Genomic DNA, 19,145 nt, shown 5'->3' with positions numbered 1-19,145 from the left:
ATCTGGCAAGGATGTGTGGCATTAAATTAGAAAAACGGTGCCATTTGATATAAAGAGCCGTTAAATTTCAAAACAGAAACTTCGGATTTTTTTATAAATGCTATGTTTTACAATATTTTTACAATACTTTTACAACAAATCCTAAGTGTTAAAATCATAAACAACTAGTACTACTCTACTATATTCTTCTTAAATTTAAGAATGGGCATTGGGTATTGGAATCAAAGAGGCAGAATCAGGTGCTATCATGCACATCCTCCGTTTTGCAGTGTGGTCATCAACTCGATTGTTTAAAGAAAGTAGGTTTGAAAGTGAGAAAACAACGACAAAAAATTATTGAACTATGTTAAATGAAAATAAAGATAATTATAGACTAAAATGACAGCTGGGGGCAAAGTTTGTCATCATCAACATATACAATAAGGAATTTCTCTCTAAACAGCAAATATAATCTTAAAATTCTGTGGAATTTTATTTTGTTTGAAAATAAAAATTTATGACTTTGGTAATGTATTTGCGCCATAATACAATGATACAAGGAACAAAAACAGCACTAGAATAAAAATATGTAAGATTAAGAGAGTCCACTGTGTGCTATCGAAGCTAATGTTGTTAAAGAAGTTAGGAGCAATGGTTGCTAAACATCTAAATGTCCATCATCAGATCTGCCGCCTCTTTGTTACTTCTATCCCAGCCTCTCTAGCCCAGCTCAGACAACCAGCCATGGATCCCCTTACAAACAAAACTGAATGAATCCCCTCCATTTTGTTCTTCTACCCTTGCAGCTCTCCTTCAGTAGGATTAGTTGCCAATTGAAAAACTCAAAGGTCTGGACTTTGCTTATTTTGCTGCTGTTGAGGCTTTCCTTTAGTTCATAACAGTCACCTTGCACATAGAAATCAAACTTTTACTATGCATGACCACATTAGTGGCAGGGAAAGGATCTTCCTTGCCTTGTTCAAGTCCAAATAGACCATAAAATAAAGACAAACGACTTTGAGAAGTACTTTAAGTTCTTTAAATTGTCCCTAATATCCTTCAGCGAGTTCTAAATCCAAGCCTGAATTGAGTAAGGCTAAATGAAACCACTTCTAACGGACAGATCAAACAACCCCCTCCCCCCACCCCCCCAAAAATAAAAGCCTTTCAAAATTTCCAAACAAGTAAAACCCCTTTGCATACTTTAACATAAAGCAAACCATAATAGATGGAAAGGATAAGAAGGAAATATATAATAATTAGAATTCTAGTTTATTCAATTTGAACTACTTGTCTCATGCCTTTACTAATGAGCTTATGCTTATGGACTTCTAAATAAGGACAACCCAGAAGCCTAATTTTGAATGGAAGAAATAAAAACATGGGATAGAACAATAAATCCATATACCTTTGGCAGTGAGAGCTTCCAGTGTTGATCTTAACTTGCTTTCTAGCACATGATTTCTATTGCTTTTTAAAATATCAACAAAAAGCTTTGTCTAGCCATTCTTTTTCACACATTGAAACCAAAATAGCACAAGATTCTAAGTTCGCTGCCTGTTATCCAAGCAAATGTTCATAAAGAACTCAGGAGAAAGGGTTGCTAGGGATCAAGGCTCCGCCAGGACATCTGTCCATCTGTCAGACCCAAACATTTGCAAACTGTTGAATGCCCTTCACCACAACCTCTCTATTGGTCAATCATAAGAAAACTAACAGAGAGAAATCTCAAAGCTTGAAGATGCGATAAAGAAAGAGTTGTACAAACTAGAAGAAGCAATGTAATACAAAGACATTCACATTTTATTAAGAGGAGGCCGTCATTTGGACCATCCAGATAGTTTGAAGTTAGAGAATGGATGGCATGTCAAGGAGGCTTTCTTGGAGCTTCTAGAACAGTATTCAAAATTTTCATTTTATTTATTTATTTATTTTTATGTTATTTACAATGATATTATAGCTATGGGGATCACTTCTAGGTGTGATGCCTATCAATCTATATGCGAATAGAAATCATTTTACGATGTTATGAAAAGGTACAAAGTCGCTTGGTGTTAGGACTTGGGAGGTTCAAATGGAATGCAATATATACATAGAGCTTCAGTTCATGTATAATATGTATTTGGCTTGCATGCATGCACATCCAATTAATGGAATTTATTCTCAAAAATCTGTGGCAATATCTACTAGTGGCAGTGTCATGTTTATTTTGTGAATATCCACAAAAAGATTAAAAACGAAGAAAAAGCTCAGTTGAAACAACCAGCCATTGACATGCACCTTCTCTATTTTTTCAAAATAAGCTTGGCTCCCCTGTATTTCCTTCTCCTATCCTTGCAGCTCGACTCCAACAGGATTGGTTGCCAGTTGCAACACTCTCTAAAGGTCTACACTTGCTTATCCTGTTGCAGTCAAGGCTTTTCCTTGTTTTTTGAAATTGTGGTTACCCTGCACATTGAAATCAAACTTTTACAATACATGACCACATTAGTGGCATAGAAAGGTTCTTTCTTCACGGTCATCTTGTTCCTATAAGTCCAAATAGACCATAAAATAGAGAAAAAAGACAAGGAGAAGTACTTTAAGATCCCTAAATCTCCCTCCCTTCGTCCAGCTCTTCGACCACGCTTGAATCAAATAAGGCTGAATGAAATCAATTCTAATGTACAAATCAAACCAAACCAGATTTCTCTAGATGAAAAGGAAAAAAATATATGGTCTTTCAGTATGTTTGACTCAAAGGACTAAGTCCTTAGATGCCTTTTCATTTCTTCCCTCACAGAAGAAAATTCAATAAAATTCTCCAAAGAACAACAATCATTTTAGATGGTAATTGTAACCTACATAACTGGTTCTAAAGCTCAGGGTCTTCACTTATGGTTGTGCCAGTAAGATTAATAAAGGACTTGCCAGCTTGGTTTCTACAATTCCTAGTATGCAACAACCATTATCCTTTTTCAACCAAATAAACCCCAGATTTGGAATGAGGCTTATGAGCTTGTCAGCAACACAGGAATTTGTAAAATTCTCTCAGAATAATTTTGGCTGTAGGGTTTTCAAACTAATTCAGAATTCCACCTGAAAGTATCTTCGACTAGCACATATGCCACAACATGTAGAGAACCTAAGCAATTTCATTTGACATTATATATATATATATATATATATACACACACACACACACACACACACTTGGATGTCTATAAAGGTGTATTATCAATTCACTATGAAATGTATTTCATCAGGCTTAAATGACAAAGCAACAATGAAAATGTGACAAAAGTTAAATTCTAGACATAATGCATCAACAACGATAACATGTAGAGTAGGGTCTAAGCAAACTACCTTCTCCAATTTTCAACCTTGTCTACATAGTTGTTTGCCTACATGAATCTAGTTATTACTAAAAGGACAAACATGTGAAATGAACATGGATGGTTTGCCTTGGTTATGATTTGAAATGAGTTTGGAAAATTTCAAGAAGTCATATGGTAAAAATTTCCATAATTAACAAACAATGTTACGTATAAAATGAGTTTAAACTATTAATATTACAAATCAATGGGGCAATGCAAGTCATCGGCAGATACCAGCCTTTCCATTCAAAATTGACATTTCATATATTTTATTAAACTCCTAAATGTCTAAAAAAAAGAAATCAGGGGGAAACAAAATAAAGAAAGGAGCTAAAAATCTAATTTACAAAAATATGTCACTTTTAAATGAGATTCAAATATTATTAAGATCTCGCCCATGCCTTTGCACAAGCATCACATGTGATGATGACGTGTAAGATGCTTTCCTAACATTGCAAAACAATGAAAGCACATGGCTAAGGCCACTTTGTAATAATTAGTGTTCAACTACTATCTATTATTCATAGTATTTGTTGATTTCCATTAGTGGAATTGCTACCGTTCTGAATTTTTCCTGCGATCGCAATTATTAATTCATGGTGCGTGCCTCATGCATCTTCACCTAATTTGTTGATTACAATTAGTGACATTATTAACTTTCTGAACTTTTCCTCAATCACAATCATAAATTCATGGAATTCTACTTTATTCATTTTGAAGAACCTGCCATGGAAACAAAATGAGGTTGTGCTTGTGGATTCCTAAAATGAGGACAGGGAGGGCAGTGAGGAGGGTGGGGAGAGATTTAGAGTTTGCATACTCTGCAGATCCAAGTACTAGAATCCTTAGATTTGGGAACCTAGAAGCAGAAGGAGGATTGAGAAAAATATTACCTACCAAACTCAGAGGCACTAACATAGTAGAAAAGAAGAGACAGAAAGGCAGCCCCACCAAAGGATTAGTAATGGTTAGATCAAGCTTTTGCATAACATGTGGAATGGTGGTGCAGAGCATGTGTTAATGTAGGAGGAAAGACATTTGGTTAAGCAACAACTGGGCAATATGTGTAGGGCTATGGGATTGAAAATGGCATAATGAAGAGTCTAAATTATGGACATTATATTCACAAAGCTAAGATTTTGATTCTGCTGTCCAAAGTATGGGCCTAAGTCAGGAATGGGGACGAGTTCAGAGATGCCTCCACTCGCTTGACAGAACACCTATGGAGATAGGATGTGGCAGTGTTACTGAGGGCATTTTGTCAAGCAAAGGAGAGGGAACTCTGCAAGACCTTGCTCTCAAATATCTCTCCCTCTCTCTAATTTTCTCTCCTCTCCACTCATTTTGCTTCTGATTTAGTGTGTGTGTGTGTTTCACTTTGTGGAGAGTTTCTATGCTTAATGAAAATTTGAGAGAGTGAAGTATAACTTTAAACGGAAAGAAACAACATGAGATAGAACAATAAACCAGTACGTTTGACAACAAAAACTTTCCAGTTTTAATGTATACTTGTTTTCAAGCAGATTATTTCTTTTGAGTTTTAAACATCAAGAAGATGCTTTTTGTTGCAGTTCTTTGTTTGTCCCAGTCAAATTGCTAGAAGTCTCATTGACAACTCTAATCAAACATATGGTGGACAATCCATCAATAAATGTACAGAAGAAAAAGGTATTGTAGCAACCAACAAAAATGGAATTAAGAAGAAAGACAGTGACTTACAGGGGAAAAAGTTGATTAACTTTCAAGGTCACTTTCACTTAGCTCTTCACGACAGTCTTTGTGCTCACTTGGCTCCTCACAGTTAGAGTTACCAATCCTTTTTGGGTAAGGTTCATCATTCGAGTTTCCAACGTCATCATAGTCATCTTAGGTTCGCTTGGCTCTGTAACCTTCCGCTGCCACCATCAAATTGTCGAAATTATGATGTCTTTGAGTCATAGTTCGATTAAGATCTTCGATGTCTTTCTTGTATACCAATCGCAACCCACATTTCTTCACCTCCAAGCCCCCACAATGAAGGATTTGAATTCTAGCCCGAATTTGAGTGAATCCATTTGCATCACATTCCCACATTGTATGCAAAGAAATTAGCCAAATATGATCTGATAAAGGAACAATTTCGTCAGTGGCTGATACGAAACCCTTCGTCATTCCCTTGGATATCAACAAAACCCAGAGTCGATAGTATTTGTGGATTTGGTGACGTGGAAGAGAAGAAAATACAACGCAAACAACAATACCCCTCAACTCATTACACAAAAGAGAATAAGGTTCTTGTATACTAACTTCGGCCCTAATACTTTGATGCCTAAACCACTTTGGAATTTCACTTCCAAGAATAACAATGTCCTATCTGTTGTCAAGATAGTGTCCCTGAAATGTACAAGACGTGTTGTTTGGAATTGAGGGGAGAGAGAGAGAGAGAGAGAGACCTGAAGGTGCTTTCTAATCACTGCAAAAAACATGTCGATGAAGCCTTGTTTGTCATCTAATTTATTGCAATTTGTAAGACAGAGTACTAGCCCATATAAAGAATTTAGTTTAGATAGATCTGGTACTAATTCCAGTGAGGTACAACAAGGATTCCAACTCCAAGCACTACAAATATTTAGAGGCTTTGGCAATAATCGAAGATTCTTGCAATTCTCCACACGCAAAAATTTCAAATTAGATAATTGAGCAATGTTTTCCGGAAGGCAACCAAAATTATTTCCACTTATGTTTAATATTCTTAGAGAGAATAAGCAACCAACGTCGCTCGGGATTGCCTTAAGATTGCAATAACTTAGATCCAAATTGGTCAATGAACACAAACTCAACAGAGAAGTTGATAACAAGCTCATGGGATCGGGACTTCTCACCTTAAATCCACCGAAGACTAGTTTTTTGAGATTTTGAAAAGGAGAATTAGAATAAGGCAAAAGTCTTGCAGCAATTCCACTCACATCATCGTTCTCTACACTTTCAACCGTCCCCAAGTTCTCTAGTAGTTTGCAAAGTTTTGAGCATCCGGAAAGATTGACATTTTCAAGCGTCTTCATATTAAAAAATGTGCTAGGTAGAGACGTGAGATTTTTGCAATCTCTTAAACCCAATGAGATGAGACCAGTCAAATTCCCAATTGATGTTGGTAATTTTGTAATAGCAGTGCCATCCAAGTACAGCTTTAATACACGTTCCATGTTCTCCCCAAATTCTGGAATTCTTTTTACTTTTGAGCAATTAGAAAGAATAAGAATCTCAAGAGACTCCATTTCAAACTTGCTTGGAAGTCTTCTGAGGTTTTTGCAACCCTTTAGATTAAGAAATGTGAGATTTTTATGAATGCTGATAGATGGATGAATCTCACATAAATTGATACAACCTTCAAGATCCAATTTCTCAAGAACTAAGGCTTTGGTGATGTCTGGGGTTTCAATAAGTTTTTGAGACCCATTCAATTCGATGAATTTCAACCTCCCAAAAGACTGATAAAAGCACCCCCCCACCACAAAAAAAAAAAAAAATTAGCTTCTACAAATTCTTAGAGTTTAATGAAATTAAAAAAAAAAAATTTGTAAGGGTTCCTAAATTACCTTTGCTCCTTTCCAAAGTCGTTCAATGTAGCTATTTCTCAAGCAAAGTTTAACAAGTTTATTTGATTGGAAGCTTGATGGCAAAGATTTCGAAGAGTACCCACTCCAATCAAGAAATCTTAATCTATTAGGAAGATAATTAAGGTCATACATAAGGTGAACACCATTAACTTTGAGCAATTTTAGATATTGCATATCTGAGAATGCTTCAGGATTCCAATTTACCATTTCTTGTTGTTCATACAACTCTAGCACTATGTCTTGAATTTTCTTTGTCCCCTAATAATTAGAAAAAAAGGGATTGGTATAAAATGCTTGATTAGTAGAACTATTATAATTTAAACTCTTTTGTTCCCAAAAGAAAATTGAAGAATACAATAAAGTATTTGCTCAAGTTCTTTAAATAACATCATACCGTATTTTTTGTCAGCACGTCATCAATGTCCTTATTCAACCACAGTCTACTACGCTTCCCAGGATCTTCACGGCACTCTTGATGAACTATGTCTTTACCCATGTCTTGTAGTAAATCATGCATCCACAATTGATTTTCTTGCAATTTGATAAGAGATTTATCATTAAGAACCCTTAATCCAATTTTAGGGTAAAGCTCAAGAATATCTAATATTTCTATGATAGTTTCTTCATTCATGTGATTAAAGAAACATGAAATATTCAGGAAAATTTCCTTCTCTGCTTCTTGTAGTCCATCATAGCTTATTTGAAGCACATTGAGAATTTCTCTTTCAGGATATTCTTTTACCCTATCTAATGCACTTTTCCATTCATCTTTACTTTTGTCGAACAAAAAGGAACCTAAAATCTCAATGGCTAAGGGAAGGCCATTAGCATAGTGTACAAAGGCTTTGGACAACTCTAGATAATCCGCAATAGGATGCTCATCTCCAAAAGCTTTCAAATAAAAAAGATGAAAGGCTTCAACATCATTCAATCCTTTAGCCTCATATATTACATCTACTTTACGTGTCCTTAGCAAATGCTCATCCCTTGTTGTTATGATAATCCTACTACCTGGACCAAACCAATCATTCTCTCTAGCTAATTTGTTTAATTGGTCTAATTTATTTACATCATCGAGAACAAGAAGAATCTTTTTGTAACGTAACCACATCTTGATCATGAGAATGCCACTATCAACATCTGGTATATTCATATCACTGCCCATCAAAAGCTCTTCCAAAAGTTTTTGTTGTAACCAAAGTAAACTCTTTTTCTCAGAATCCTCCCTTACATTAGCAATAAAACTACAAGCCTCAAATTGATTAGAAATCATACCATAAACAACTCTAGCAAGAGTTGTCTTGCCCATTCCCCCCATCCCCCAAATTCCTATAATGCGAACATCGTTTGACTCTAAATCTAAAAGTGGCTTCAATTCCTCACCTCGGCAATTTATTCCAATTAGTCCCTTGGTATCTACTATATATGTAGAACTCAATTTATTAACTATCTCTTGCACAATTTCTTGTATAACTTTTGTTTCAGTGCTGCAAAGAAAAAAGAACAATAGGCAATGAGTTTGACCTACCATGACAGGAACCAAAAGAAAAATTAGTAGATGTATGGCATTCAGTTTAGTAGGTTTACATTGAAATTGGGACGTATAAATGTAATTGAGTGCTTCAAGAAAAACTCTAAAGAACGACCCATATAAGTATTTTTTATAGTTCATTTGAACAATTCAATTATGGATCTCCCTTGACTCATTTATAAATTTCCATAGATAATTGCATTTGAAGGTTACTAGATCTTACATCTTCAATTAATATTTTGTTTTGCCTCTTTAGATCATAGATATAGTTTCATACGAAACATTTTCGGTTTTCCTACTTCCCAATATCTTGACCTTGTAATACAAGATTTTTTTTTTGATATAAGATAGAATTTTTACTCTGGTCTAATCTAAGTGCATATGTATGTGAAGCTTTCTCCTGGAGACTTGAACCCCAATCCTTGCTTCCCACACCCCACAAGCACTTATACTCGTTGGGTGACCATCGCACCAAGGGTGTGCGGTGGTTGTAATACAAGATTTACTTTCACATAATTTGTATTCGTATTGAGTTCCATTAAATATTGTCCACCAGGCAAATATATAGTTTCTAGAGGCTGTGATTGGGTCCAATGGATGTCCTGTTATTTATTTTTTATTTTTTATTTATCTCCATATGTCATGTGGACTATATAAATAGATTATAAATATTGACCTGGTTTAATATAATTTTCGTAATATAATCAAACTCTATTGTAAAAGCGTTTTACATGCGCTTGTTCCTGTCAGTTAATAGATTCAATAAAATGTAACCGAGAAGTGATTTCTGATTGTAAGGGCAAAACCTGAGATTGTCTACTCTCTTCTATTTTTTTTTTTTTCATTTTTTTTCAGTTGCTTAGCCGGAAACCGGTTAGTTCAAATAAATGATAAAAGGAAATTATTATTATTATTATTATTATGAGAAATGATATGTCCACAACATTATTATGAGAAATGATATCTCTTCTATTATTATTATTACTATTTTGAGAGATCGCATTGTGTGGGTTATTGGCAAGTTATTAATGTTATTTTTGCACAATGGTAATTACACAACTTTGCTATGAACATAACTTATTCCACAATTTTTTTATTTTTTATATTTAAATATATATACTTTCACAGAACCAACAACTAAAGTCACTTTTATTTTTCACCACTAAAATCAATAAGAAGTTTTGATTTAAAAGATAACTATCTCTTCATCACTCTTTCTGTTTTCCTCCCACCTTTCAACATTTAAGATTGTTCCTCTCTCTCTTTTATATATATATATATATATATATATATATATATATATATATATATATATATATATATATATATATATATATATATATATATATATATATAATATTTATTGTATCTTTTTATTTCTATAAGTTTAAGCTCATCATAGTCTCTTTTTGGTTTTTTTAAAAAAGTAAATTTATCATATTTTGTGCCTCAGATTTTGTCATCTTACCTTTTAACTATTTAATGATAACTTTTTTGGTTATTAAAAGATTAAAACATCATATCATATTTTGTTTTTATATTAGTATAAATTACATTTTATACTATGTAATAAAAGTTTGTATTTTTTTTTTTTTAGAATACTAAGTATTTTAACACACACACACAATGGAAGGGAAGAAGAGAGAAGGTTTTAAAGAAACTAACAGTGGTGTATATTCAAAAAGGCCTAACTCTTGGATATACAGCATAAACTTTAAGCCCCTATAACTCACACTCATTTTCCAATGTGGGATTAACTCATTGTTTTTTCTTTTGAGAATACTAAGTATTTAGTTTGAGTTATAAAAGGTTTGAAGTCTATGCTGTATATCCAAGAGTTAAGCCCTTTTGGATATACACTACTGTTGGTTTCTTTTAAAAATAAAAGTTTGTCTTAGCAGGGTATAGATTACATTATTGACTTTATTAATGCTAGCCAGACTCAAGACTTTTCAAATTGACTAACTTGGTCTCTAAATTGGTAAATCCAATCTGGATCCTAATCAGTTACTCATTTTCTCTTTTCTCACAATAATTAGGGACCAAGTTGGTAAGTTTTGAAAAATCTTGAACCTGATTGACATTAACTAAAACTATCCAAAGCAGCTAAATTTTATTTAAATATTAATATTTTGAATTAAATTACCTTTTTGGTAAATGCCATCCCGAGGTATTGGCCACTTTTTTTCATTTTTTCTTCAATTGCTTAGCCGGAAACCAGTTAGTTAAAATAAATGATAAAAGGAAATTATTATTATTATTATTATTTTGAGAGATCGCATTGTGTGAGTTATTGGCAAGTTATTAATGTTACTTTTGCACACTTTGCTATGAACATAACTTATTCCACAATTTTTTTTATTATAAAAATATACATTCACATACTAAAGTCACTTTTATTTTTCACCACTAAAATCAATAAGAAGTTTTGATTTAAAAGATAACCATCTCTTCATCACTCTTTTTGTTTTCCTCCCACCTTTCAACATTTAAGATTGTTCCTCTGTGTGTGTGTAAATATATATATATATATTTTATCCTTTTATTTTTATAAGTTTAAGCTCATCATAGTCTCTTTTTGATTTTTTTTTTTAAGTAAATATTTATCATATTTTATACCTCAAATTTTGTCATCTTACCTTTTAACTATTTAATAATAACTTTTTTGGTAATCAAAAGATTAATCCATCCCTATCAAAAAAAAAAAAAAAAAAAGATTAAACCATCATATCATATTTTGTTTTTATATTAGTTTAAATTACATTTTATACTGTGTAATAAAAGTTTGTCTTAGTAGGGTATAGATTACATTATTAACTTTGTTAATGCTAACCAGATTCAAAATTTTTCAAAATTGACTAACTTGGTCTCTAAATTGGTAAATCCAACTTGGACCCTAATCAGTGAGTCATTTTCTCCTTTCTCACAATAATTAGAAACCAAGTTGGTAAGTTTTGAAAAATCTTGAACCTAACTGGCATTAACTAAAACTGTCCAAAGCATTTAAATTTTATTTAAATATTAATATTTCGAATTAAATTACCTTTTTGGTAAATGCCATCCTGAGGTATTGGCCGCTTCTTTCAAAATAGCTCTCCATTTCTGTACCTTCTCTATGTTCTCCTTGAAACGTTGTTCATGTTCATCAAAAGCTTGTTTGAAAGTTCCTATTAGCTTCCGTATATCAGATGGATCCACATAATAAAAAATAGGTAAAACTGTCATTCCTGTTTTGGTTATGCATCCAATAATCTCTTCAAGTTCCTCTAGGCACCACGTTGAAGATGCATAATTTTTTGAGAAAATGACAATAGCTACCCTTGATTCTTTTATTGCTTTCATGAGTGTAGGTGAAATTGATTTTCCTCTTTCAAGTTTTTCATCATCTATAAAGGTGTAAATGCCCTTTTGATCCAATGCAGTATATAAATGGCTCGTAAAACCATTCCGGGTGTCCTCACCTCTAAAACTGAGGAATACTTCGTATGTCAATCGATGGGTGGAAGAGGAAGATGATGAGGCTCTTTCGTTGTTCATGGAAGCCATTGAAAATATCCTGATAAATTTTCAATCACAATTTAGATAAAAGCTACACTCAATTAAAACTGAAGATCAAATTATAAGGAAAATAAATTAGGAAATAGGAAAAGAAAGAAATAAAAGATATGGAAGCAGGAAAGAGAAGCGAGAAGTTGCAGATTTGGTGAATTGCAGTGAGGACTATAAAGCTCTAAAATCTCTTGAAACAATGCGAGCGGATATCTGATACTAGAAAAAGTTTATACTAGAGAAACTTCCTGTTTCCAGTTGTAAACTTGTAATGCCCTATCTTTTATTCTTTTTGACTAACTTAAGTTCTTTTCATATGGCTTTCATTCTATTTGTTCGAAATTCAGATGCCATTATAATGTGATATGCATAAATGCTGAAGAAGTGGTACAAGCAGTGCATGATTTCTTTATTTTTTCTGATATGCCATTATGATGTGATTAACCTAGGCAAGAACCATATAAGAACATCATACCTTAATTATCAATTTTAGGAAGTCTTTTATGAAAAATTAAAAAAACTATAATAAAAAAAGAGCAATGATTCGTTGCAAACTAAATTGTAGTAACTACTGCAAAATGCACACTTGTCAAGTGGCCATTTGGTGAAAAATTCAATCTTGTCAAGGAAGTTTTCATTTAAATATAAGCTTGTATACATTTTTGCAAAAGTTGCTACAACTTAATTTGCAGCAAATCATTTTCCATAAAAAAATATGAGTTACTTTTAATTTTTCTATAAAAAGTTTCCTAGAGTAAAACCCAAGTTCTACTTATATTGCTTTGTTCTATCTCTTTGGATACCAACTGTAACGTGAACAGCATAAATGCTTCACTGGATCTTAATGCATTTACTCTTGGCTTTTCTTTTTTGGTTTCCTTAGGCGTGGTACATGGGATGCAAGTAATGTACTCCTCCACTAAGAAAAGAAAAGTGACAAAAGAGTAAGTTCCTGGTAACTAATCTAAAGTTTTGTTTACACTTTGTTTTTCTTTTCTTTTTATCCTCTTTTTTACTTGCTTTTAGTCTAGAGGAAACTTTTTTATTTTTTGGGATAAATACTTTGAGAAGTGCTACGTCCACATGCAACTTTTTCACAATAAATTCTAGGTGACAGGTTGTTACGGGTTTTTAATTTGAATTCATCATTGAAATTATTTTTTTTGCCAACTAGTAACGGCAAGTAACAACCTATCACCTAGAATTTGTTGTAAAAATATTGTAAAACTTTAGTGGAAATTTGATTGGAAATTTGATGACAATTACTCTTACACATTCTACGTGGTGGAAATGAAGAGAAAGGGTAACTTCAAGGTGGCCAGCTATAAAGTCCTATTATTTATATTATTTTTGACAAACTACAAAGCTCTATTCATTTTGCTTTCTTCCTATTTATTCAAAATCCAGATGCCATCATATGTGACATACATAAATGCTTTGGTGGAATCTAGAAACTTTACGACTAAGTGTGCGTTTGGGAACCAATGAAAATTATAAATTATTTCACTATTCAGCTTATTTTTGTTACTATTCATGAGCCATACTTCACATTTTTATACTATTCATGGCCCCACTATACTATTTCAACTAACTTTTACATTTATCTACAGTACTTTTAGCAATAAGAGCACTTGCAGCGGTAGAGCTAAATAGCTATATAGTTATTTCAGCTCCACAAAAACACAAAAAATCCTCCTGCAGCAGTGGATGTATAGCTAAAATTTTTAGCTAAAGTGCTACAATGCTTATGTATCAATACATGAGCACTATAGCTGAGAGCTATTAAAAAAAAAAATTTTATTCAACTGCCCGATTAAAATAATACACGCTGAATGTTTCTCTTCATTCTTTTATTCACGCCTCTCTCTCTCTCACAGTCACTCTCATCTCTTCTCTCTTCTCTCTTCTCCATCTAAAGCTCTCAACTCTCTCAAACTCATCGTCGCCGGCCCTTGTCACCTTCAACGTCACCGATTCACCAGCTGAGACCCACCGCCGATCAACCCTCTCAGCCTCAGACCCACGCCGACCCAAGCTCTCAACTCTCTCAAAACTCTCTCAAGCTCACCGCTGCCGGCCCTTGTCATCTTCAACGTCACCGACCCACCAGCTGAGACCCACCGCCGATCAACCCTCTCAACCTCAAACCCACGCCGTCCTAAGCTCTCAAACTCTCTCAACATCACCGACCCACTCTCTCAAACTCTCACCTCTGTTTTACCGCCATCCCAAGCCGCCGGTCAGCTCAGACCCACCGCCGATCAGCTCAGACCCACCTCTTGGTTTCACTTCAGGTCAGTTGTCTTTGTATTTGTATTGGACAGAATGTATTTGTATTGGAATGTATTGGGAATTTTCTGTGTGCAGGGAACTTTACATTTTTTTTTTTTTTGGCTTTTGATTTAGAGCATCCATGAATGTATTGACTGTATTTGTATTGGAATGTATTGGGATTTTTCTGTTTGCAGGAATTTGTGTGGTTTTCTTTATTAGTGGGATTAAGCTACTGTCAAATTAAGTATTTATGCATAATCGTGTTCTATTGTTATAATTCTAAGTATTTTAAGTTTTGATATAAATATTAGATTGGGAATTTTCTGTGTGCAGGAAACTTTACATTTTTTATTTTTTTTTTTGGCTTTTGATTCAGAGCATCCATGAATGGACATATTGGGATTTTTCTGTTTGCAGGAATTGTTGTGTGGTTTTCTTTATCAGTGGGATTAAGCTACTGTCAAATTAAGTATTTATGTATAATCATGTTCTATTGTTATAATTATAAGTATTTTAAGTTTTGATATAAATATTAGATTGGGAATTTTCTGTGTGTAGGGAAATTTACATTTTTTTTTTGTCTAATTTTATGGAGTCACGTAGAGACATGGAGTCATGTAGGGACCTAACATATTACACGGGTATCATGAATGGGGATATAGAAATTGACTCACAACTTTCAGGAACATCTCAAAATACTACTATGTCAGTTTCTGATTCTCCACCTGAAGTTGAGAATGCCTCTTTTACAAAAGGAAAATGGGGCGCTAACTTTAGTGTAGAGGAAGATCAACTCCTACTGTCAGCATGGCTTAATACTAATGTTGATCCCGTAAATAGTAATGAACAAATACAAAATACATTTCATCAAAAAGTTTGGGAATACTTCATGCAGTACAATAAATCCGGTACCACACATACTGTTATCTCCTTGTTAAGTCGTTGGGGAATGATTAGTGAAATGACAAATAAGTTTGCAGGGTGCATGGCTAAAGTTAACGCATATCATAAAAGTGGTATAACCAACAAGATCAGGTATAAATTATATTGCATTAGTGTTAACATACCCATTTACCAATAGTTTGAAGATTCTAATCATGTTATATTTTTTAAATTTTTTTAGATTACCAATGTGAAGGCTTTGTTTTTGGAGATACACAAGAAACCCTTTCTTCTTGAGCATTGTTGGCTCATGTTAAAGGACCAACCAAAGTTTGCCAATCCTAATGGAAGATTAAGAGTATCTGTGCCTCCAACTCTGGAGTCAACATCTATTGGTGAAAGGGGCAAGGGGATTGTGGGTCTGGACTTGGTGACGATTCCAATTTTGAGAGGCCAATTGGTAAGAAGGCCGAAAAAGCCAACCGAAAGAACAAAGCCACTGGAAAAGATATAGGGGAATATTTGACCAAGAAAATGAAATTTATTGAGGAGGTAACTCGATTGGAAGAGAAAAAAATGTTTATTAAGAGGGAAAGACTTACGATTGAGAAGGAAAGAAGTGAAGAAAAACTTAAAATTGAGAAGGAAAGAGTCATGTATATATTACGGTTGCGGGTGGTTGTGATTGTTGTTTATTGTAATAGATATATTATTTTATTGTAGTTGATATATTGGATATATTATTTTATTATAGTGGATATATTATTTTATTGTAGTGAATATATTATTTTATTGTGATGTTTATATTATTTTATTGTGTTGAAAGTTAAAATAGATCTACTGCTGCAGCATGTTTTGTAAAGTGAGTAGGTAAAATAGATAAAATAACTTCTTGTGAAGCTAAAAAGCTAAAATTTTAGCTCCACTGCTGTGGATGCTCTAAGTTTTCAGTTTTAGCAAAATAAGCGGTATCCAAACAGACCTAATAATACATCCACTAATTACTTTAGTATAAGCGGTGTGTGAAGTTGCTAAAGAAAGGACATAAGCAGTGCATAATTATTTTATTTTTCTTTTATCCTCCAAATGATGCACTTTAAATCATTTAAGAAAACAATCTTTTCACAATCAATATATTAAGGCCAAATTGAAAAATAAGGGACTAATGCTTTAAGAGAACTTGCTCTTTCATTTCTATATTTAAAATTAAGTTCTTGCCTTATATGTGTTTGTGCACGCATGTTCTTGTAGCACACGTGTTCTTTATTCATCATATTTCTTTCCAAATTGTGTGAAGCAAGGAAGTCAATACCGTACCGGAAGCTGTACCGGTTTGACCACTGGTACGATATATTTCGGATACCGGTGTACCGTTTCGGGTTTACCACTATTTTATATATATATATATACACACACACACACACACACACCAAAATCTCTAGAACCATATTTATAAACATATAATATTTCACTTATTATAGTAAATATAAAAGTTTATTATAAATCATTACCTCAATTCAGAATAAATTATTCATAATTTTAGACTTTAGTATCAAATAAAAGAAAAAAAAAAACATAATATAAAAAATAGAAAGCTTAGTTGTTCATTGCATACTAAGAAAACAAATAATACTAAGAAGTTAATGTGAATAAATTACCATTATGCTTTTACAAAAATTCAAAAATTACAAAACTAAAAAAAAAAAAAAGCTTTTTTTTTTGTACCGGCCGGTACGCCCGGTACCGGCCGGTATTGCCCGAAATTGGCCGGTATGGCCAGTACGGCCGGTATTTTTTTTGGTACAATATAAAAGTGTACCGGTACCGGTGCATTGGCCGGTACGGCCGGTACCGGTACGGTATCGGCCACACTGGTGTGAAGTGGTTAACAAAGTTTAAGAAATATCAACAACCTACTAACTTGTTTATAAAGTGATTGTACCTTATATTTACTCTTCTTGCTCCTGTTTCTACTACAACTATAACATGAACATTATCAATAATAAATTTTGTTAGAAGTATATAGTTAAATTATTAAATATTATATCATTCCCTTATAAATTAAACTTTTCATTTCTTTGAGTGAAAGTATTGAATAAAAGAGATGGACATGTGTGAAAAGTGAAAACTTACAAATATGAGAAATGAATTTGCAGTAATGATTGTAAAGGTCACTATTCTAAGAGATAGTGGGCCTATCACTATCTCTTAGAAAGTAGAAACAACGCATAATTTAATTCCTATTATATAATTTCTTGTTTAATAAATGAATGATCACCATTCTTTCTTTTGTTTGCGAGTTTGTGAGAGAGAGAGAGGAGGGAGGCATTACTAAAACCAATGTCACCACAAAATTCACAACAATCTTACAACTATATTCAATTTGCCAACTACCTTGCACATGGGTCATTTAAAAATAATAATAATAATTAATAGTGATAGGCCCAAGTGAAGGGTACTAGTGAAATTGGGTATTGTAAATTCTTATGAATTTTGTGGTGATCCGAGCATTGTTTTCAGTGTAGTCTACATTTTTTTTTTCTTTTTGTTTATTTTTTAAACAAAGTGGATGTGAAGTCTCCCTCTCCTTCCAGGAATCTCAAACTGAAAAATATTTAACTCAGGCTATTATGATTATTACTTTTGCAGAAATTTAATTAACTAATGTTAAATCAATACAAAAGCATCCTCTGTGTTTTTAATGATTTCTTTAAGCATCAATCCTCTTGATCCTGTATACAGTTAGCTTTTCACAAAATAGTATTAAGAGAAGTACGTTTGTAATTTAACAATCGCAGTTGGTATAAGAGGAGAATTTCAGATACTAATACTACAAAACAAAAGTGAAACACAAAACCCAGGATAATATCTTTGTCATCATCCAAATATAAATTGAATCGCAAACTAAATACCAATTCAAAAAAAAAAAAAAAAATCAAAGAATTCACACAAAGCATTGCACAAGAGAAGAGAGAGGACCTTGAGTATGCGGATCACGTTGTCAAGATCGAGGAGACGAATAAGCTTGAACAATTGGTGGTACAAAACTTTCCTTGTGCTCTGTTTGAGAAGAGAAAAAAAAGAGAGACAATAATTGAAGAGGAAAACTATTTAGTATTAAGTTGGAGAGTTAAGGAAAGTTGTAGGAAGTTTTGTGATTGGAATTGGCTTAACTTGTTACTCAAGTACGTTCCTGGTAACCAGTATAAAGTTTTGTTTAAACAAATTTTTTACTTGCTTTAGTGGAAACTTTTTATTCATTTATGTTTTTTGGGATAAGTAATTTAGTGGAAAGGAAAATTATCCAATGAATATATTTTTCTAAAAGGCTATTTGACTTTCTACATTGAAAGGAAAATTATTTCAAATTTAGTGTAAAATCAGTCATAAATTATTTCATGATTTAAAAAGAATATCAAATTCGATTTTGATAATTAAATGAATGATTAAAAAAATATTAGAAAACAAATAAGTTGTATATTTTTTATTAAAATTTTGTTAATATTGATTGGATATTAATTCTATTTTTCATGTATAATTAGACTTTAATTTTATCATATTTTCATCCTTTTTAACTCTTTTTTTTTTTTTGGGGTTATGTCTTGGCCCCCTAAACCAGATTTCTGGTTTCGTCCCTAGTATTAAACAAAAATCTCTCTTTTTTTTTCTTTTTTCTTTTTTTTTTTTTTTAAATTTGACGATCACTACAAGAGGAGAAATTCATATATAAAAAAATAGGAAAACACAAAAACCCAATAAACAAATTTTATGTTCCTCCCCTTTTCCCTCTGCTTTCTCATCATTATTCAAATTAAATATAAATTTAATAATAAAAAAACAACAACAGAGAATTCTGAAAATCACACAAAGAAAGCATTGTATAAGAGAAGAGAGAGGACCTTGAGGGTGCGGATCAGTTTGTCAAGGTCGAGTAGATGAAGATGCTCAAATGATTGGTCGCAAAAAGAACTTTGTGTG

The 19,145-nt window shown here is 32.9% G+C and overlaps 1 protein-coding gene across 1 annotated transcript; it reads right to left on the bottom strand.

Moving 5' to 3' along the window:
* Nucleotides 1–360: 360 nt before the first annotated feature.
* LOC142620062 (TMV resistance protein N-like) lies at nucleotides 361–19,145 on the bottom strand. The gene is made up of 8 exons (XM_075793498.1): nucleotides 19,067–19,145; nucleotides 18,147–18,227; nucleotides 11,506–12,018; nucleotides 7,326–8,418; nucleotides 6,911–7,189; nucleotides 5,720–6,802; nucleotides 1,388–5,684; nucleotides 361–885 (listed from the first exon to the last, which is right to left on the bottom strand). The coding sequence occupies exons 3-7, from the start codon at nucleotides 12,006–12,008 to the stop codon at nucleotides 5,202–5,204; spliced, it is 3,441 nt and encodes a 1,146-aa protein (XP_075649613.1). The 5' UTR covers nucleotides 12,009–12,018; nucleotides 18,147–18,227; nucleotides 19,067–19,145; the 3' UTR covers nucleotides 361–885; nucleotides 1,388–5,201.

The sequence above is a fragment of the Castanea sativa genome, chromosome 12, assembly GCF_040712315.1.
Source record: "Castanea sativa cultivar Marrone di Chiusa Pesio chromosome 12, ASM4071231v1".
Lineage (NCBI taxonomy): Eukaryota > Viridiplantae > Streptophyta > Magnoliopsida > Fagales > Fagaceae > Castanea > Castanea sativa.
This window is presented reverse-complemented; position numbering and strand designations above follow the sequence as displayed.

Bases quoted from the DNA above. Each gene is read 5' to 3' on its own strand.
- LOC142620062 (XM_075793498.1), bottom strand. From the start codon at position 12,008: ATGGCTTCCATGAACAACGAAAGAGCCTCATCATCTTCCTCTTCCACC. The intron at 6,803-6,910 runs GTAATTTAGGAA...TGCTTTTATCAG, and splicing joins GACTTTGGAAAGGAGCAAAG to TCTTTTGGGAGGTTGAAATT. The intron at 5,685-5,719 runs GTACATTTCAGG...GACAACAGATAG, and splicing joins AATTCCAAACAACACGTCTT to GACATTGTTATTCTTGGAAG.